We start from the raw sequence: 22,364 nt of genomic DNA, 5'->3' as shown, positions 1-22,364 counted from the left end.
ACCTAGGCTGGTGAGGCATGGGCTGACTGAACTGCAGAAGTTGGGACTACAGGCCAGGACCAGGAAGGAGGACTTTATCCTTCATGAGTGGAGGCTTGCAGTGAAAGGGATTGCCAAGGGCCCTCCCGTGACACAGGAATCCCAGAACTGGAGCAAGTTGCGCCAGGTGACCTGGCCTGCAAACCTCCCCTGTGCTTCCCTGTGCTCCCATACCACATGGGGGGGGAAGGGGACAGCAGCAGGGAGCAGCACCTGGTCTCTCCATCAATGGTTTATAGCCCAGGGACTTCACTCCTGCAATACTGACTGATGTTGTACAAGCACAGAATCCCGACTGGTTTGGGCTGGAAGGGACCTTAAAGATCATCCAGTCCCAACCCCCTGCCATGGTCAGGGACACCTCCCACTAGACCAGCTTGCTCCAAGCCCCATCCAACCTGGCCTTCAACACTGCCAGGGATGGGGCAGCCACAGCTGCTCTGGGCAGCCTGGGCCAGTATCTCACCACCCTCACAGCAAAGAATTTCTTCCTCAGATCTCATCTCAATCTCTTCTATTGCAGCTTGAAACTGTTTCCCCTTGTCCTGTCACTCCCTGCCCTTGTCAAAAGTCCCTCCCCAGCTTTCCTGTAGCCCCTTCAGGTACTGGAAGGTGCTCTAAGGTCTCCCCAGAGCCTTCTCTTCTCCAGGCTGAACAACCCCAACTCTCTCAGCCTGTCTCCAGAGCAGAGCTGCTCCAGCCCTTGGATCATCTCCACGGCCTCCTCTGAACTCACTCCAACTGCTTTGTGTCTTTCTTGTGTTGGGGACCCCAGAGCTAGACCCAGCACTGCAGAGGGGTCTCACCACAGCAGAGCCAAGTGGGAGAATCCTCTCCCTTGACCTGAAGGACTACAAGCTTTACACCAACTTGTGACACCTCAAAGAGAGCACATGGCTAGACAGGGTGCAGCTTGCTGTCAGCAAGTTAGCTCAAGAGGGTGACAGGTACCTGTGCCTTCAGCAGACACAAAAGCGTCTCCAGAGACTTGTCTCCTGGTCTGTGTGTCACAGCCTGTCCCCAGCTGAGCCACCACAGGGTAAGGGAGAGGCCCAGCACTGCCACAGAGACTATTGCCCTGCAGCCACATGGCAGGAGCCTGCTGCTTCTTGTGAGCTGCAGACAATCCCCCGCGTGCCAAGACATCAGGGACTGACATTCTCCTTCCCATCCCACCTTCCTCACCTCCCACCTCCAGGAAAGAACCAAGGACCAAAAGCATGGCTATGTTTTCTGGGCTTTTAGTTTGAAAAAAGTATTGATTGAAAGTGTACAACAGAATGAGGTGTGGCAGCACCACCACAGCCAGATTGTTTCACAAATAAAACCAGAAAGGGCCTTAAATAATTGGGTGCAGATTAAAAAAACCTCAACAGTGAAAAAGTTCTTCCCTCCAAACAGAAATTCACAGGCACAGGAATGGCAACAACCACATGGAGACAATGGGGGGACATCCTTCCTCCAAGGGCAGAGCTCTGCTTGCAGGCTGCCCGCGGTGGCTTGCGCAGCTCTGCCCTCGGCTCCCTTTGGAATGGTTATGGATGAAGAGTGTGACATGCCCTCGCTAACCAGACCCGCCCCCCACCCCCCGGCCCAGGACACGGACAAACAAGGCCTCTGCTAAGGCTAAAAAAAGGACAAGACTTTGGAGTCTTGAGTTCAGCATGTTTAAGAAACGAGAGTCTGGTGTGCGCACAGCACAGTCCCGGCGCGAGGCCGCTACTCCAGCCTGGCCTTCTTGCTGTCCCCGCCGTTCTCCTCCGCTGGTGCTGCTGCTGCTGCCACGTCCTCCAGCTTCCGCTTCCCACTGTCAGCAGGGGGGTGTGTATTGCGGGGTTTGAAGCTGATGATGATGCAGGTCATATTATCGCAGCCCGTGCCATCCCCTGAGGTGTCTGGAGCCAAACACTGATCCAGCAGCTGAGGAGGGACAGGACGGGTTAGCAGAGAGCACGGGCACGGTGCTGTGAAGAACCTCACACGGGGCCCATTCCAGCAACTGGAAGTGTTGAAGGCCAGGTTGGATGGGACTTGGAGCAACGTGGTCAAGTGGGAGGTGTCCCTCCAACCCAAACCAGTCTGAAATTCTGTGATTCTAACTGGCAGAGGCGCAGGGGCTGCCAGGCCAGAGCGCTGCAGGCTGGGCTCAGATGCTGTTCCCAACAAGAGAAGGGACAGGGACAGAAAGCCTCAGCAGCCCCGGTTCCCTGAAAGGGGACAGAAACTCCTTTGGCTTGACAGCAACCTGGAGGTCAGAAACTGGTCAGGGTGCCAAAGGAACTGGGTCCCAACTCTGAGGGATCTCTGCTCCTGTTCCAGTGTTGCAGCTCATGGGCTGCCAGATCCCCCCAGTGCTGAACCAACCGGGTGGGGAGGGAAGGAAAGGTCAGGCACCACACTGAGGTGCAGAAACACCACCTGGGGACAGGTGGGGAAGCTCTGGACTTACCTCTTCTACAATGGAGGAGAGCGGCCTCAGGACTCCATTCTCATCCTTTTGGGTGATCTTGGATTGGATGAAATCCACCACTTCCTGACTGCTCATGACATTCCTGCAGAGAGAGGAGAGGTCAGTAGGACAAGTGGAGGTAGCAGTCATGGGAGCTGATGAGAACAAGGCTGCATGCAGCAGGGAATGGGGTGGGCTCAGAGCTCAGCACACTGACATCCTTCCAGCTGAGAACAACTCCCCAGGGGCCTAACTTCACTCCCTGAGGCCATGGGGGAAAAAGTGCTGGTTAACACCCAGGGCCCTTGAGCCTTCCTGATGCCCAGCTCCAGAGAAAGAACGGAATAGCGATGCCCAAGAGCCACAACTGCTCCCTCACTACTCACCAGATTCCATCACAGGCAATGACCATGAAGTCGTGGTCGTCATTTATTGTCAGGACTTTGATGTCAGGCAAGGCAGAAATCATCTGTTCTTCTGGTGGCAGGTTCTTGTTCCGCTTGTAGAAGTGGTCACCTGTAGTGGGGATGGATCAGTCTTTGCTGTGGTTGGGCCCCGACAATACTGCCTCACCAAAGGGCAACCAACTCCAGCAGAACTGGAGCTGGTGCTCTCATACCCAGCACAGACCAGGTTGTGGGTGCATCAGAGAAATCCAAGGTGGCAGCTTTGATGGACCAAGCCATGAGAAAGGGGTGTCCAGTGCCTCTTCACCCCAAACCATGTGCCACTTCCCCAGTTCCTGGGACAAAACCAGGCAACAGCATGTGGCAACTGGCACTACCAGCTGAGGTCCTGCAGCAGTGCTCATGAGTGCTCAGGCTCAGAGCCTGAGCCACCCCATGCCTTAGAACAGGACTTGCAGCTCCAACTTGGTTTTGCTGTGATCACAGAATCGTGGAATGGTTTTGGTTGGAGAGACTTTAAAGATCATCCAGTTCCAACTGCCTGCTATGGGGAACACCTCCCACTAGACCAGGTTGCTCCAAGCCCCATCCAACCTGGCCTTGAACACTTCCAGTTGCTAGAATGGGCCCAGTGTCAGGTTACTCACAACGGGACGATTGCCAGGGGAGCCCTGACACGCGAGCATTCACCCCATCTCACTCACCAATTGCCCTGGAGAGGTTGAGGCCACCATTGACTCTCCCATCCATGGTGACTTTGCCACCAGCGTTCTTTATCCTGGCCAGCTCCACCTCATCCTCTGGCTTGTGGTCGTAGGACATGTCAACAGCTTTGCCCCCTTCAGAGACCACGCAGCGGGAGTCGCCAGCGTTGGCCACGATCAGCTGCCTGCCCCGGATGAGCGCCACGACCGCGGTTGTCCCGCTGTCAGAGCCAGGCTGCAGGGAACAAACAGGCTTGTTGAGGCTCCTTTCTCTTGCCCTGCATCAGGTCAATGAGGGAACCAGCATCAGGCAGCACAGGCCCAGCAGAGTCCCACTCCCCCATGGTGCTGCATCTCACCCCTTCTTCCCACAAGCACACATGGAACAAAGGAGAAAAGCCTGCGGGAAGTGTGAAACACAGCGCGCGTGTTCAGTGAGAGGCCATGAGCAACACCTCCAGCCCCTCAAAGCATCAGGGGTTCAGGGTTCTCCAGTGTTCAGTGTGTCCTGCTGTACCCTCAGCTCTAACATGCTGATCCCAGCCCCAGTCCAGCTCTGGCAGAAGACTCACTGCAAGCCAGGACATCTCTCCAAAGACAGAAGGTTGGCACCTTGGAAGTTGCAGACACCCTCAGGCTCCATGGCCCATCTGCCTGCACTGAGAAGGGATGAGCAGCCACAGGCTTGGCCTGGCTAAGAGCAAAGCTCTGCCCAGCAGCAGCAGTGTCAGCAGAGCAGTCCTGCCCTTTCCTTCCACCCCACTGCAGTATCTAAGCACAGCAAACCCAGCAGTGGGGTCAGCTGCTTCCCATCTCAACCTGCTGCCCAGATCCATGCCCCATCCCTTAGCATTTTCCATACAGTCAGGCTGTCAGCAGCTGTGTTCAGCCTCAGGAGAACATAAGGGGCATTTCACCCCCATCCAAACAGAAAAAACTCCTTGCTGAGGTCCCCCCCAGCACCCTTGGCACCAGACTATGCTGCAGAACACAAGAACAGGGTGTGCACCTCCTCTTTCCCCTCCATGCCTGGTAACAACATCTCCTCCTCTTCATCCTCATCCTCCTCTGCTTCTTCAGTGTCATCTTCATCATCTTCATTCTCTGCCTCTTCGCTACTGTAACCATCCTCATCTTCACTACATTCCTACATCAAATGAGAGATACCACCAGAGTCACACACGACACCAGCAGTGCCCTCCCCAGACAGCTGGTCCCTCCATCTTGGGGACACGTGACAAGTTCCCCCCAGAAGAGTGAGATGACCTGGTATGTTTTCCCCACACCTGGTGTCTACAGTTGGAGCAGCCAGTTCCAGCTACCACTGTGAATGGAGGGATGGTGCCTGCAGCAGGACCGAGGGCTGCTGACTATGGCTGCTGCACAGATCAGGGTGTGTTTCCTTCAAGGTCATCTGAACAATCCCCAACACTCCCATAAGATGGTCTCAAAGTATCCGCCTGGAAAACCTACTCCTAGGACATACCTAGGATGAGCCAGAGGCTCGTAGCTCAAGTACCATGGTAAGCAAAGCATTCTGCCCAGCCAGAAGGCCACTCTGTCCCAGCACTGTTTCCTACCTCACTGTCTTCCTCCTCTTCCTCAACCTCATCTGACTCATCCTCACTGTCCTCAAAAAATTTGGATTTGGTTGTGCGCTGGGGCTTTCCCGTGGAGGAGCAGGAGGGCCCGGCCTCCCCAGTAGAAGAGGTGACGGCCTCGTCACCTTTGCCTAGTTCAGGCTTCTGCAGAGCAGGGCTGTTGCCTCCAGCGCTGGCTTTGTCTGAGGTGGAGGAAATACCCGTGATTTCTTCATCTGGCTTCCCATTCTTCCTCTCCTTGTGGTCGGTAAGCTCCCCTGGGTCAGCCTCTCCATTCATATTTGACTCCCCATCATGCTGCTTGCCTGTCCCCTCTGCAGCGTTCTCCCCAGCTGCAGCTAAAGACTTGTTTTTGAGGTTCTTGGTGCAGTTTTGTCCATAACGTGTGAGAAGCTCCTCAATGGTCATTGTGGCTTCTTCATGCAGAAGAGCAGCTTCCTCATTATCCACTAAAAATGGAAAGGGGGAGGGGGGTGAGGACAAAGAAGGTCAGAAAGCAGGACACATCACCAGGCAGCTCAGGCTGGGTTCAGCTGGAAGCTGCCATCCAGCTGGGTTCCCCAGGCTGATCTCCAGTGGGCACAGACACTGGTGGGCCCCACTGCCCTGCGACCTTTGGCGCTGCAGACCAAAAACATGCCAGTGGCAGGGGAGGTTCTCCAGCCCCAGCCAGAGCCTGTGATCTGCCTCTGGCTGCTGGTGGCACCTGGCTGACCTGTGGGCAGCACAGAGTGTGAATGGGCTGCAGGGGGCAGGGAGCCTCATGTCCTGTGAGCATGGGGGGGAAGCAGACAGACCCACCTCCATGGGCAGATCTGATCATAACACTGCAAAGGGGAGCAAGAAGGTTTGTTACAGCAGCTGCTCCATGAGCACCACATGGATCCCAGCCAGCTGCAACCCAGACACTTCCAGGGGTCAGGACAGCCTTGGGCATTGAGTGCATTGTCTCCCAAGTGGTAACTTTCCCTAAACATTGAGACAATGACCACCTCCTTCCCTACTGACATCTCCCTTGGCTACGATTCTCCTTGCAAATTAATCCCAAAAGGAAAATAAATACCCATATCCCAAATACTCCTGAGAGTACAGGGTAAAAATAAGAAAAACCCAACCAACGAAACACAAACCCACTTTGTCCCTGTCAATTGGTGAATGAAGGCCAACAAATCCAACATTTTCAGACCAACACACAGTGCCCAAGGTGACAGTACTGCTTTACATCTGCTTCAAGGCTGATCACAAGATATTCAGCCAAAAGGAGAACAGGAATTCTAGCTGGCTGCATAGCCTGGCAACTACTTGCTGGTGGAAAAGCACCTGTGCTTTGTGTGAAACAGAACTGCTGAAGAGACCAGACTCTGCTTTGCTGCCATTGGCAGCTGTGCTGCCACCAGCCTGGCAGACCTCAGCTCTGGACAGCACACTGTGTCACCTCACCACTCAGCCCACCTCCCAGCTCAGAGGCTTCTCACACAGCTCAGAACCCTGCATCCCACAGGGGAACCCCATGAAAACTGTGACAGGCTCGTTTGCTATTCATGGCATTAGGTTACCAAGCAATCAGAATTCCCCTGGCACCAGCCCAAAGCAATAAACAGTGCAAGGGGTTGCAGTTCAACTCCAGATGAACTTTAACTGAGAAATTTGGACAGAAAACCTGCTGAAGGAGACTTGGCCCAACTTCTCCCAGCCCCTGGTGTGCAGCTGCAGCCTTGTCTGTTCAGTGGTAGCTGACTTACCATCATCTTCATCAGCAACTTTCTCCTTCTCATCTTCATCATCTTGAGGCCGTCCAGCCATCTGAGAGAGCTCTTTAATCACCTCCTCAGTGGTGAGCTTGGCATCTATGGCTAAGAAAGCATCTTCCAGGGCCTATGAATGAACACAGACATGAGAGTGTGCCCACTTCCACTTACAGGATGCCTGTGTGTCACAATGTGCAACCAAGTCTCTCCCAGAACACACACCACAGGGGTCCACAGAACAGCTGAGGCTGGCAGGGACCTCTGGGGTCCAACTGATCCAACCCCCTTGCTCCACCAGGGAAACCCAGAGCCCTGCACATAAGAACTGGGTATGTAACCAAGGGCTTTCCTCTGCATTGTGCTTACTTGCTTCAGGGCAGAGCTAGACTCTTACCTTTTGCAGTTTGCCTTCCTTGTAGGCCTTCTGGTCTTTAATTATCTCAGGAAGATACTTGGCACAGTACAGGGCAACTTCTTCTCCTGAAAGAGAGCAGAAATCACATAAAGAGGCTGGTCCTCCCAGAAGCAAAGCTCACTCTTGAGCAACTGAACCCCTGAGGCAAATCTTGGGGCACAACCCAGAACTGACTCAGACACTGAGCAGTCACTGCTGTGATCTGGCTCACATCCATGTCAGCAGAAGAGCAGGGTTTGCGAAGACCCTCACAAACCTCCATGAGCTCGTACCCTTCAGGTTCCACCAATGCTATAAGCTTCCTGAAGGGAGCTTAGGTCCACTTGGCACTTAGGCCAACTTTTTGGGCCCATCCTACCTAGGATGTTCTATTTTCACATGTAAGCACAGGTTTCATTACCAAGCAGGGGAAAAGGGCAGCTTTTGGTCCCTTGTCAGAACATTACTGACACCTGATGAGCAGCACAAAAAGCATCATGTATTCTAGGGGGTGTTCCAGACTACCAAAAATAGGACACTGCAGCCTTGAGACAAGCCTTTGAGGAAGATGAGAGTCCTATTGAGGAGAGCAGTCACCCTCGTAGGGGAAGGTGTGTGTCTGCACGGCCTGAGTGGAGAGTGACCAGGACACCTGGTTTCCAGGAGCACAGGGGGTAACTCAAGTTCACAGTCAACAGCAGCAACCAAGCACCCACTCCTGCAGCAGCTGGAAGAGCTTTCGAAGCTGGAATCACCCCACCACCTCAGTAATTAACACTGTCAAGTATATAACAGAGCACACGAGACCATTTTTGTGATCATGAAGGTGCTAACAAGAGAGAAAGATTAAACAGTGAGGGGCTGTGAACTTCTGTAGTTCATCCTGGCAAGGGAGGGGCAGGGAGAACAGTGCAACTGTTGCAAGAGACCGATTTAGTAACTATTTTCAAAGGAAAGGTGAAGAACAAGGCAGGGCACAGGAGCCTGGCTCACAGGTCATGAGGAAGAAAAATTGAGAGCTAGAAACTGAGGACATGGGAAAGCACAAGAAGGGTGGAGAGACCTAAGGGAGAGGCAGAGGGAACTGAGTGGGAGGTAGAAGGGTGGTGAGACAAGAGAAAGAGAGTGAAAAGAGGGATGAGAGGATAAAGAAAAGAGAGGGGCAGAGAGGGGGGCAGAGAGGGAGGGCAAGAAAAGACAGGACAAGACAGGAAAAGACAAGACAGTTTTCAAATGTGCCTACAGAGAAAGAATCAAGGGGCTACTGACAGAGGACAGACACCTTGCAAAACAGCTGATGTTAAAATACAGCTGTGGCTCTGGACAACAAAGGGACTGAGCTCTGCTCTAACTGTGCTCTCAAAAACAGAGTGAGAGGGGAAAAAAATAATCACAAAGAAAAAAGTGATCTAAGAGAGAAACAGAAGTGACCCCAGCATTTTAGTGAGAACTTCAAAGGGAGTACCAAGGTGATGTGACAATCACAGAAAAGTGGCAGAAAACCAAAAGCCTTGCCAGCCCTGACAGGAAATGAAATGAAAGCACTGACTATTCATGTCCAGTGACATGGGCTTATGGAAGCAGATCTTGCCAATTCACCTCAACAACTGCTCTTAAAGATAATACAATTTTGCCTAATAAAACTATGGAATAGATTGCATAAGGTATATAACTTACACATACATGTATGTATATATAAGACAGCATTTTGCTTCAGAAGTGAACCTTCCAAGACAGCACCTGCAGACTAGAGAACTGCCAACTACCCATCAGGGGATGGAACTGAACAAAGAATCACATGGAAGGTGTGTTCATGTGCAGTCCTGAAGGATTGGCTTCAGATGATGCTGTAACATCTTTAACAAAGAGCCAAAATAAACCTAAATTTATATGACAAATTATACAGGGAGAGAGTGTGCATGATGACAGCCATTGGTGTTCCAGACGGCTTGAGGAGCTGGGGTAGGGGACAGGAAAAAGTGTGGACCATGGCAGAAATTTGTCCAGCAGATCCCAACACTCAATGGGATGGTCCTGGAACAACAGGCCAGGAGCATGTTGTGTGTGCCCCTGTATGTACAGTGTGTGAGTGAGCAAGCCTTAAACCAGCAGCCCTGAAGAACTCAGAATCACAGAATCTTAGGGCCTGGAAGGGACCTCGAAAGATCATCTAGTCCAACCCCCCTGCCAGAGCAGGGTCACCCAGAGCACATCACACAGGAACTTGTCTAGGCAGGTTTTGAATGTCTCCAGTGAAAGAGACTCCACAACCTCTCTGGGCAGCCTGTCCCAGGGCTCTGTCACCCTCACAGTAAAGAAGTTTTTTCTGATGTTTACATGGAGCTTCCTGTGTTCCAGTGTGCACTCGTTGTCCCGTGTCCTATCACTGGACATCACTGAAAAAAGCATCCATTGTCCTGACACTTGCCCTTAACATATTTGTAAACATTGATGAGGTCACCCCTCAGTCTCCTCTTTTCCAAGCTAGAGAGACCCAGCTCCCTCAGCCTTTCCTCACAGGGAGATGTTCCACTCCCTTCATCATCTTTGTGGCTCTGTGCTGGACCCTCTCAAGTAGTTTCCTGTCCTTCTCGAACTGAGGGGCCCAGAACTGGACACAATATTCCAGATGTGGCCTCAGCAAGGCAGAATAGAGGGGGAAGAGAACATCCCTTGACCTACTAACCACACCCTTTCTAATACACCCCAGGATGCCATTGGCCTTCTTGGCCACAAGGGCACATTGCTGGCTCATGGTTGTCCTCCTGTCCACAAGGACTCCCAGGTCCCTTTCTCCTACACTCCACTAGTCATAGACTTCCAACTAGATTCTGTCCCATTGACCACAACTCTCTGACTACTTCTTTTCAACCAGTTCATGATCCACCTCACTACCTGATCATCAAGAGCACACTTCCCCAGTTTATCTACAAGGATGCTGTGGGAGACAGTGTCAAATGCTTTACTGAAATCAAGATAAACCAGATCTACCGCCCTACCATCTATCTATCCACCTAGTTACTTCCTCATAAAAGGCTATAAGGTTAGTCAAACATGACTTCCCCTTGGTAAAACCGTGTTGACTGCCCTTAATGACCCCCTCATCCCTGATATGCCTAGAGATAATGCCAAGAACAAGTTGTTCCATCACTTTTCCAGGGATGGAGGTGAGGCTGACTGGTCTATAGTTACCCAGGTCTTCCTTCTTGCCCTTCTTGTAGACTGGAGTGACATTTGCTATTCTCCAGTCCTCAGGCACCTCTCCTGCTGCCCACAACTTACAAAAAGATGATTGAGAGTGGCCTAGCAATGACCTCCACCAGCTCCCTCAGCACCCACAGGTGTATTCCATCTGGACCCATCGATTTAAGGATGTCCAGATTGCTTAACTGATCCCTAACCCAATCCTCATCTACCAAAGCAAACACCTCCTTCATCCTGACTTCTTCTGGGGCTTTAGGGATCTGGGGCTCCTGGGGAGAGTCTGCAGCAGTAAAGACAGAGGCAAAGAAGGCATTCAGTACCTCTTCCTTCTTTATATCCTTCATCACCAGGGCACCCACCTCATTCAGCAGTGGGCCTATATTGCCTCTAGTGTTAGTTCTGTCTGTGATGTATTTCAAGAAGCCCTTTCTATTGTCTTAGACCTCACTAGCAAGGTTTAGTTCCAAGGAGGCCTTAGCTTTCCTAATTGCCTCCCTACATCCTCTGACAACAGTCCTATACTCCTCCCAAGTGGCCAGCCCCTCCTTCCATGATACACAGATTACAGATTATCTTTTTCCACTTGAGTTTGCCCAGCAGTTCCTTGTTTAACCATGTGGGTCTCCTGGCTCCCTTACTTGATTTCCTACCCATTGGGATGCTCTGATCCTGAGCTTGGGAGAAGTGGTCCTTGAATGCTGACCAACTATCTTGAGCCTCTTTACCATCTAGTACCCTGAACTCACAGGAACACTGGCAGAAACACATCCTTGCTTGTACCCAAAGGCAGCTGGGGCACTTTGCTGCAGGGATCCGGGGCAGGAGAAACATCAGGAAATTGCAGGAAAATCTCACCCCAAATCAGGAACTACAAGAGAGGGAACAGGCCTGGTGGGCTGCTGACACAGCCATCAGCCATCACAGCTGGTTTCACAGCTGTCATCTCCAGTTTCTGTTCCAACCTGCCATCACTCCTGTCTGCCCAGTCTGGAGCAGTAACGACGCTGACATCTCCTTCTTAGCTCTTGGTGACACTCTGGGACACCAAGTGCATCATCCACTGAGTGACCAGCCCCGGAGGGATTGAAAAGCCATGTAGATGTGGTGCTGAGGGACATGGTTTAGTGGTGGCCTTGGCAGTGCTGGACTTGATAATCTTCAAGGTCTTTTCCAACCAAACCGATTGTGTATGACAGAGCCACAGGTGGGTACCATGCGCCAGCCACGCTGTGCCCTGCAGCTCCTCACAGACATCTGCAGTGGTCCCCCCCAAATGCCACATGGGAGTGGGGGGAGGGGGTTGGAGCCTGCATGGCTGGTACGAGGCAACTGTCCTGGTAGAAGAGCAGTGGCCACGGTGACCTGCTGGGACCAGGAAGGGGGAAGAGAGTGACTGATGGGCCTGTCCCCTGCCCAGTGCATCTGCAGAGCAGGTGGCAGCTCTGTGCAGTTGGGGCCACTGGCACCAGCGCGGACAACTGATCACCACCAGGTGGAAAACATGACCCACTGTTGCCACCTCTCTGCCACAGGACAAGGGATGTTCTTCACAGTCACCAGTAGCCTGATAGGAGGAAGCCCCCAGCATCTTGGCAGCCCTGGCCCCAGCAGGTCCCTGTGAGCAGGCAGGACAGGAGCTGGAGCACAACTTGCGGGAAGATGTTCCATGAGCCTGGCATGACCCTGCAAAGCAAGGTGACAGGAGAAGGTCTTGCTCTATCCCCACAGGAGCAGGAAGCCAGCTCCAGTACAAACAGCTCTGGCAGTTAAACCAGCCATTTCTCTGAAACAGGGGCACGTCAAACAGAGATCGGGGCATCTCCGACAGGCCCAGCTGTGGCTACTCCAAAGGTTCACTAGTGAGAGAACTGGTAGGTGCCACAGAACACAAGAGACCTTTGCTGCTCCCTGTGCAGCTCCAGCACAGATGTCAGAAGAGACACTGCTGCTGCAAACTGATGAAGCTGCACACAGGACCTGTTTGTCAGTCTCCTTGACTTCTCTCTCCATCAGCTGCAGCTCAACTTCAGGCCACCCTCTGTGAGCAGAGCTGGTCATGGTGGACCCTGTCTTCCTTGCTCAAAGGACACAAAGGTGCTCACTTAACAGAGTTTTAATCAAAACATCTAGAAAAACAAGATTCTCCTTCGGAGTCCTCTGCTGTGGAAGCTGATCCACTAAAATGAGCCCTTGGGTATAAGGGGTGCATGTCCCTCTGGAGAGCAAGAAGCAGCTCTGGGCCCAGCACAGCCCCAGCTGGTGGCACAGCAGCCCCAAGGAGATCAGAGGGTTTCTCAGCTGAGGCAGTGCCACAAAGCACGTTCCTGCCGCAGTGGCCAGACACTGAACTGGCTTAAGGAATTATCTCCTACATGCAGACAGATGGACTAAAATATCCCGTCTCAGTGCTTCTGGACCTGTTGCAGGAAGAAACCCACCAGGCTTTTCTCGCTAGCAAAGCCTCTGTCAGAGGGCAATGGAGAAGCTCTGCAGGACTCCAGGTCCTGACCCGTGGGTGGAAGGGGCTCTGCAGTGGCCCAGGAGCTGTTCTGTCCAGTGCAACCAGCCTTGCAACCTGCTGGGTGGTAATGGCTCCTTTCAGTCCACCGTGGAACACTGGGCCTTGGTTACACTTAGGCCAAAATCCACCCAGCCACCACATGTTATCAAGGTCTTGTCTTCATTACATCTCAAGCATCCTCCTTCTGAAAACTTGGGCCCAGGATGGGGGCATCACAGCAGGACTGAAGTGCCACTAATTATAAAAGCTGATTTAGACACCTCTTTATCAAGTTTCACCTTTCCTGCCAGTTCCACTTGGGATCAGGGGGCTCAAACCCATCCTGCTCCAGCCTGTGGCATAGAATCAGGGAGGAGAACAGTTATCTCTGCAACTGAGTAGCAGTGACTCCTGGGACAGGCCACTAAGTTCTCGAAGCAGAAGACATCCCCACTTCTTTCTCAGCCACCTGCTGCCTTTTTTCCATGGTGCCCTCACCCACTACAGTGTTGTCTCAGAATTAAGATTTCCTTCACGTCTGCAGTTACTGTGTTACCGATAACAGAGTTACCCTCTTATTGTGGCTCTATAGAGAAGCAACAGAATCCAGCAGGATAAAATATTCCCCAAACCACTCATGTTCACCTGGGCAGCAGGAGTGACTAAAAGCCTCAAAATAATCTGCCAACAATAAATTAAGTGCTCAGGGCTGAACAGCTCCCTAAGCTGACCTACAGCAGACAGTCCTGCTTGCCCTCACCTGTAACAAGCATTTGAGACATTTCCAGCAGAAAGGTAAAAGTTGGGATAAGCTCTTTGAAGCACAGAACTGACCTGCAAAGCAGTGAAATGGATTGAATTTTCCAAAGATGCAAACACCCAGAAAATAATTAATTTTGCTCAAGCAAGGGAAGGATGACTGTAAGAGCACAGCACAGCAAGGTGAGTGTGAGGAACTGCCCCACAGGCTCACCAAGGTGGGCAAGATGAGTCCAGAGGAGGCCATGGAGGTGGTGCAAGGGCTGGAACAGCTCTGCTCTGGAGACAGGCTGAGAGAGTTGGGGTTGTTCAGCTTGGAGAAGAGAAGGCTCCAGGGAGACTTTAGAGCACCTTCCAGTGCCTGAAGGGGCTACAAGAAAGCTGGGGAGGGACTTTTGACAAGGACAGGGAGTGATGGGATGAGGGGTAATGGCTTCTAAACTGTAAGGGGAGAAGCAGAGATAACAAAGCAGGTCCTGGTACCCACAGTGTGAGTTATCTTCAGCTGCTGGGGGCTTCAAGAGCTGAACTCTTAAAGAATACAATTACTCACATATAACCACCATACATAACCAACAATGAACCCAGGAGCACATCGTCCACATCTCCAGGGTGAAACCCATTGTAAAACTCTCAAAGTCTCCATGAATTACTTTTTTCAAGTTTTCTAGAGGAGCAGCATCCAGGTAAGTAATGCCAAGGCCTCCTGCTTAATGCCACACAGTTGCAGTAGCAGGAAGGTCTTTGGGAGGCTCAAGCAAAACAGGTAACATGCAGCAACGAATTCAGTCAAAAAGTAACTACCTGGAGGACTGTCCAGAGTGCATGTTTCTATGTTCCTACAGAATGTTAAGAAGAGACTGCTTTTGCATGTGCAGTTTTCAGATGGTCTGAAAGGCCACACAGAAAAGTGAAAGCATAGCTGGGAAAGTTGAGGTCTTGGAGGGTGTTTCTGCACAGCTCGATGCTGCTGCCAGCAACTACACCTGATTTGGTGCTAATGGCAGGAGTCACGCTCAGATGAAACCTGGAACCAAGACAATTTATCTCAGCATTGCAGGCAAGGCTGGCTGGTACTCCAGAGTACCTGGGACCCAGCTGGAACCTCACTGCAGTACGATTGCTCTATTCCCAACAGCACAGGTTTGAAGGGGACGTGTGAAGACAAGAGCGGGCGGCAGCCTCGGGGCAGAAACCTAGGCAAGAAAAAGGCCTCCAGAGATGCAGGTTCCTAGATCAGATCTTTTTCTGTGCATGTACATGCACAAACCCATCCTGCCTCACCTTCACAAAGCTTAAAGAAGATCCCACTCCAAGATATGGTCTGTATTTAGACAAACACAGACATCATTTGAATATAAAATAAAGCAAGCTTAGAGTCAAATAACAAATAAACTAGCAAAAATTATCCCAGAATCCCTGCAAATTGAAATACTATGCCAAAACAGGAAAAAACATTTAAAAACCAGAGTATTAGTTCCCACCCTGAAACAGCAACAGGGAGGCAGAAAGCTAGGGCATATAAGAAGGCAAGATGATCAAGAACAGGGCAAGGGGGATCCATTGCTCTGCATGCAAACTAGAACAAAACTACAACAGGGTTTGTTGTTGTCAATTAAACATCCTGCTGGGAGCAAAAAAAAAATCTCACTATGATCATGTTGACTTCTGAAAAGGGGGAGCTATATGTAAATGAAGACACTTATTAAAAGGAAATTAAAAGAAACAGCTAAAAAGGATAAAACATACTTATGTTGTTCAACATCTACATAAATAATCTGGAAAAGAGGTCAGTAACAAGTGGTAGATCACTCAGAATGATGAAAACTAAAATAATTTGCAAAATTTGACAGCAGGATCTTGCACTTTTACATATTGACACATGAAATCCCTCACTGACAAAGACAAGACCATGAAAAAGAAAAGACAACTGACCTCCATGTACCCATAAGATACCATCTTATGGTATATCACACAAAACCATCTATAACACTTTGGAAAGAGCTGGAGAAAACTGGGGTCACAGTTCTAAAAATGTCAGCTGACAGGTTACTTGTATCAACCCAGCCAACACGTTGTCAGGAATTGCTAGGGAAGGAACTGAGAGCAAAGCTGAACACACATCACAATAAATCCATGGTCTATCTGTAACCTGAAAGCAATGGGCTGCTCTACTCAGCGTAACTGAGCATGTTGCAGACCCAGGCTATGTCCAAAAAAAAAAACCCCAACAAAAAACCCCCAAGACAAATATAATCAGACCCGTGGACCAACACAACGTTTGGAATCCTTGGCTATGTCCAACAGCTGTAGCCAAATGAGTTCCATGGCCCAGGACCATCGTCACCTATGTCAGAAGTGACCAGAATGCTCCATGGTGCAATCTGGGTGTCCCCTCTGGACAGGGTTCAGTACCTGGTGGGAACCAGGGACCAGCCTGGATGCAGCCACATGATACTCAACATTGAGTCAGTTTAAGAGCATCCGTGTGACCAGCGTGTGGCAGGGGACCTCAGGGCCAGACACTGAGTGCTGCTGGTGCTCCATGGCACAGACTTGGCTGTATGACAAGTCTAGGGCTCTTGGAAGAAAGGACATGGAATCCAAAATTATGAAAGTGGAAAGTGCTAATGGAGTGACTACTGACTAGTTCCTCAAGTGTTGGGAATGTTGCAGTGAAATGATCAGGCAGCAGATTTAGAACAAAGTCTTTTTTCAAATCATAAGGTTCTATACAAAACATCCTACACACATAATCACCAGACACTTAAACCTGGTTGCAAATGCAGCTAGAGAAGTTCATGAAGAGTTCATCAAGATGACTCAAGTATGTCTGCAAGATCAAATGGCTGCAGCCTCTAGCTCTGGGAGCCTTTCCATGGGGAATGGGAGCTGGGAAGCAATGCCATGGAATGGATCTTCGGTCCAATCTCATATATGTTTTTTTTCCCACAACTCTTCTGTGACTATCCTAGATTATCCACCAAGACAATAACCATTCTTAAAAGCATCAGAAGATGGAACACAAATCTCATTTCAGTTTTGTAACAACCCATGATGTTCCTTCTAGAAACCATAAGACATTTTCAGAATCTTAGTCAATGAAAGCATCAAGAAAATGCTTCCCAAGAAGCAGCAGGGTCTCTGATGATAGACAGATGCTTGCCCCAGTGGCTGCTGAGCAGCCTGGGAGGGCCACCCCAAGGGACTCTGGAGGGAAGGGCAGGTGAAGTTACCTCCATGTCCATCGTAGACGGAGAACATGGCTGTCTCACTGTCCAGCTCGGGTATGCAGTTGTGTGCATCCTGAAAGAGAGAGAGCAAAGGTCTGGAATGACATGGATTGTACCAGAGCCCGCAGAAATGGAAGAGAGGGGCAGGGAGGCAACGAGCATTAACACAGGGGTTCTCAAACCTGCATGGAGAGCACAAGTAGTAAGAAACTCTCCTCTGATATTCTCAAAGCTTTACTTGGCAAGCACTCATCTCAAGGAGGGGGCGTGGGTCACTAGTGTTATGGTGTGCTGGAGCAGTGACCCAGCCTTGTCACCAGGTGATAGCACTGGAAACCCCTGAGACCCTCACTACAACAGCTCTAGATATGGCTGAGCTCAAGCCCAAATTAAACCCCTCTGCTCACTGTAAGACCCATGTTACTGTAGCAGCTCAGGGTCCCTGAGGAACAGGAGGCAGCAAGCTGTGCTCCACCACATCAGTTGGGCCTGGGCTGGGCACTGTTGAGCTAATGTCACCACAGAAACACAAGTGACACTGGGACAGACACAGAAGCAACTGCCCCCCCACCCCAGGCAAACGCAGCTGGTTAAGGTCACCTGTGGAGTTCAGCCATTCCCCTGGTCCTCTCTTCCCCAAACAAGAGCCATGCAACCCAAAAAGCCACTCTGGTGAAGCCAGAAGGTCCAATACAAAGCTTCCAGACCTCATGGCATCCACCAACTGCAGGCTTTGCCTTTGCTTGTCCTGGTGCATAAAGTCACAGGCAACCACTGTCCACCCGAGCAGCCCAACGCAAGGCAGCCTCACAGGAGAAGGATCATCACGTCCAGTGAGAACAAATAACTGGGCTGGAAAACCTTCCCTTGGGACAAAGGCTCCTTCCTGCTCTTTGTGCCATGTGGGCTGGCTTGACAAGCCAGGCAGAGAGCCTGGCCTCTCCCACATGTCGTTTAAACACTGAAACCAAGGGCCAGTCAACTAACAGCACAAAAACCAAAGGACAGACCCAGGTACCACTTCCCCAGGGCAGACACACATCTTGGTTCTGGCAGTTGTCAAGGGACCCTGAGAATCTCCAGGGGCAAACCAGAGGGAAGGTATGTCCCAGGGGTGTTTTGGGCTGAAATATCAAACCATGTTCAGCCTTTCCCACCTATGCTCCAAAACTATGAAGATCAACAATACATAAGCTATGGACATGCAGCAGCCTCTCTCTCCACAAGTTCTCACGGGAACAGTGGAGTTTGAAGAAGGCACCCCAGATCTGACCTCTTATGGGTAAGCAAACTGAGCTTGGTATTCCAGTGTAAAGCCTGGAACTGACAGATGGGCTGGATTGTTACCTTAACGCCCCCGCCCAACTAATCTTCTAACATTCCTTAAAGTCCAAGCTCCAACCTACCAACTCATGGCGCCACCTGCTTTTGCCCAAGAACAACCATGTGGCATTTTAAACAACATGATCTTGTCTCTTTGCTGTGGTTCAAGTTCATCACCTTAAAGATGACCATAAAGTTAAAAATGCTACAGTTGCCTCTAAACATTGTGCTTACTCCAAGAAGGTTGGTTCTAAGGTTTGGATGTGTCCACATTGCCAACATTAACCCAACATTTCTATAGACATGGTACATTTCTACACTTGGCTGCACAGCCAAGCAACTGTTGAGCTCTTCTACTTTTTATAGCAGGATTCCTTGGATAAAAGCTCTTCACCCTCCAAAGTCCCAGAGTCTTAGAACTCCATTCTCCTGCCGCTGCTATGCAGTGCTAAGGAAAACAGAAGAAGAGAGGGTCTGGGTTTAAGTACCAGGGAGTGCAATGAAACTCCTGGCACTGGAATTAAAACAATATCTGAATGAGAAATTACAATCTTACTTTTGAAATAAAAAAATTACTCCAAATTAGAATGTAGGAAATTTAACCAGAAGTCACTGGAGATAGTGAACAAATGTAAGAAAAAGCAAAGAACCAGCATTTTTATGCTCATGTTTCAGACCATTTACAGAGGCAGCGAGACAGCAAAGCCACAACAAAGTAACTGGGGTAAGTCCCAGGTGATTAAACAGCAGTTTAATTAGAGCAAGTAATGCAAATGCTGCTGGGGAGGAAACCCCACACTGGCAGCAGGAACAGCCTCTCCTCCCTTTGCAGAGTGCCCACCAAGACTTGTCACCCACTTGGTGGGTTCCAACACCAAGAGCAGTTCAGAAAGACTTTTTTTCTGATCCCAGGAGTGAAACAAAGCTGTACACAGGGGTTGTTGGTGTCTCACTGTGGAGATATGATCAGAACAGCATCAAAAAGCTCAGAGAGGCCCCATCCAACCACCTCCACAGTGCCTCCAGCACCACTCTGCATCCCAGAGCACTCCTTCCTGTTCCATAAAGCCATCTTTTCTTCTTCTCTTTTCTTATTTGTTCATAGTACCTAACACACATGTTGGGCTTTTTTTGTATCCTTACCCTTTGGGTCCCTCATCTGCCCAAAACATTTCCCTATCCACACAGTAAACTCTCTGGACTAAGCATGGATTTTTGTTATAGTGTTTCTTCAGAGCCCTGCACACCTGCCTCACTTGGGGGCTCCTGGAATCTAAGTTAAAGGCATCAGACCATCCCTTTAAACAAACCTCTGCTACCCAAAATGTCCTGTGTCCTACCACTTGTACACAGCCTGACCACCTTCACTAACTTAACTAAAGCCTTAAGTGTAAACATTTGCTCAGAACTTTCCCCAAACCTTACAGAAGAGCAAAAGTACAATTAAATATGAAAAGGAAAGAACACCAGGCAATGCAGAGAGAGGAACACACAGCACTGGAACCCAAGAAAACACAACACAACTGTCCAATTCTGCTCAGCTGTGTGTGAAACAGGACATGTTTCTCTCCCACCATGGACTTAGAGGGAATTTGCAGGAAGTTCAGCTCATCACAGGAGCACTCCTGCTTGTCTCCTCATTCCTTGTGATAACACGGCTCAGCCGTGTCCACACCAGTGTCCTTCTGCCAGCAGGGAGATAAGCCAGAGATGTTGGTGAGTGCAGGGAGCACAGCTGCAGGCTCTGGGCCTCCTCCAGCTTCTGAAAAGGTCAACAGCAGCAAGAACAACTTCAAATAAGTGAAACCATGAGCCTGTGTGAACCTGTGTGAGGGCTACTTCAGCCCACCAGCAAACAAAGAGGGCGAGTTTGCCCTCCCTCCTTCTCCTTCAGACACCTCCAGGCCCCTCACACAGAGCTGATGGCCCTGTGCAGACAGCACGTCCCCTGCCACCCCCTCACCCTCCTGAGGTCAGCAGCTTGGACCAGCTGAGACACTGCCAGTCACAGTCAGCTGAGCACATGCACACCCTTCAGAGCACAAGCACCAATTCTCCTGCTTCTCCTGCCCTGGAAACCAGAGCCCACAGTCTCACAAAGCACTGATGCCTGGAGGAAGCACCTGGGTGCTGCCTTGTCACCATGAAGACCACCATAATGTCTCAGCAGCAGTGAAGGATCTGAGAGCATGGCTCACGAACCCAAATCTGCAAAAAAAACATCTCTAAGTCTGAATGGGACACCCTCTCCTAACTAGCCAAAGGGCCACTAACAAGGTGGCTGCATTAATGTATCCATAGATTTATGCACCCTGGGGGTGCTGCAGGGAGCAATATTATTCCTTACCTAATTTAGCCCTAATTTAGCCCACGTCCTGGGAAGGAAAATAAACCAGCACATAACTGGTACTCACAGAGGGTGTTAACTCAAAGAACAAGTAACTGCTGGTGAGGCAGAGGAGCAGCCTTAGCAGCTCAACACTGTCCTGACATGAGCAGCTGCTTCACAAAGTGGTTCCTGCCCCGGGAGGAGCAGGACACACACCTGGCTCTGGCAACCAGGTATTGATCTTGTGATCATTTGGTTACCCCGTAACCAGCCTGGCTGACAGGAGGGGAAAGCCAGGGCTGGCTACAGGAGACTGAAAGCAGCAGTGAGAACGTCCCCAAGAAATGCCTAGAAAACAAACGAAAAACAGAACAGGGAGAAAGAGATCGACACCCCGTTCTGGCACGGGAAGAAGGGCAGGAATCCTGCCGAGGGATTTTCATTCGCTTTCATCCAGCGCTTCAGCCCCAGCCCTACACTCTCCTCTCCGCCACTTTTTAACCCAATTCCCTCGTTCCCCGCCAGGATCTCCCGGGCAGCACGGACGGGCGGGGCACCCCCGAACCGGGGCTGCAGGTACCCGTGGAGGCGGGACAAGCGAGACCCCGCGGCAGCCCGGCAGGGCCCCGCAGCACCGGGCGGGGCGGCCCCATCCCGCTCCGGCGGAGCCCGCGGGACGGCGGGACCACCTCCAGCCGCTCCGGCGGGGCCGCCGCAAGACCCCGGGAACGGCCCGGGGCCGGGGCCGCCTGCCCGCCGGGGCTCAGCCGCAGCCCCCCGGGTGCCGCTCACCTCCATGGAGACGCGCCAGCCCTGCATGGCGCTGAAGCCGAAGTGGAGCGGGCGCGGCCCGAGCCCGGCTCCGTCCCCCGAGCTCTTCACCGTGTTGGGCTGCGACAGGTAGGCGCCCATGGCGGCGCGGCGGCCTCCGCCGGCGGGCCCGGCCCCCGGCGCGGCGGCCCGGCCTGCGCGGAGGGGCGGCGGCGGGGGCGGCGGCGGCAGCCGGGCCGCGGGAGCGGAGCGCGGGGCAGCGGCGGCGGGAGCGGCCCAGCGGGGCGAGGCGAGGGCGGCGGAACCACCCAGCGCGGCGCCGGGCGGAAGTCGCGCGGCCGGAAGCGCGGGCTAGAGAGGTGCCGCGAGGGGGCGGGGCGCCGCGCAGCGCGCGCGGCCGAGGCGCAGGCGCCGGAAGCGCCTACCATAGAGACGGGGCCGCCCGCCATAGAGAGGAGCCGCGCCCGCCATAGAGAGGAGCCGCGCTAGCGCGGCGCAGCGGCGCGGAGGGCGTTTCCCTCCGCCGCCGCTCCCCGCTCCGGTCGGCCAAGCTGTGCGCGGGCCCCACCGCCCGTTGCACCTCCCCCCGCCCCACGCCGCGGCGTTCCCCGAGCTGGCCCAGCCAGCCTCCCTCCGGGAGGCAGCTTGCTCTGCCGCCCCGGGAAGACGGAGGCGGTGGCCGCCTCAGGCAGCCGCGCTTCGAGTAGACCCATGACATGGCGGGGAGGGGGACAGGGCGCTCTAGAGAACCGCTGCCTGCGGGGCGGTGCCCTCACGGCACAGACACATCCTGAGAGGATCCCGGCCCATAGAGTGCGGAGCCCAGGCACGGGGCTGCCCTTATATCAACTCCTCCCCGCCCCCCGGCCAATCAGCGGAGCCGCCCGCCCTCTCCCGGGCTCT

The 22,364-nt window shown here is 52.0% G+C and overlaps 1 protein-coding gene across 1 annotated transcript; it reads right to left on the bottom strand.

Moving 5' to 3' along the window:
• Nucleotides 1–1,264: 1,264 nt before the first annotated feature.
• PPM1G (protein phosphatase, Mg2+/Mn2+ dependent 1G) lies at nt 1,265–21,772 on the bottom strand. Its single transcript, XM_051615107.1, has 10 exons — nt 21,483–21,772; nt 17,042–17,111; nt 7,343–7,428; nt 6,943–7,075; nt 5,180–5,649; nt 4,609–4,746; nt 3,600–3,834; nt 2,875–3,004; nt 2,489–2,591; nt 1,265–1,959 (listed from the first exon to the last, which is right to left on the bottom strand). Exons 1-10 carry the CDS (start codon nt 21,600–21,602, stop codon nt 1,759–1,761), a joined length of 1,686 nt encoding a protein of 561 aa, XP_051471067.1. The 5' UTR covers nt 21,603–21,772; the 3' UTR covers nt 1,265–1,758.
• Between the last annotated feature and the right edge of the window lie 592 nt (nt 21,773–22,364).

Source organism: Apus apus, chromosome 3 (assembly GCF_020740795.1).
Source record: "Apus apus isolate bApuApu2 chromosome 3, bApuApu2.pri.cur, whole genome shotgun sequence".
Classification (NCBI taxonomy): Eukaryota; Metazoa; Chordata; class Aves; order Apodiformes; family Apodidae; genus Apus; species Apus apus.
Note: the sequence above shows the minus strand (reverse complement) of the source record. Positions and strands in the feature narration are given on the sequence as shown.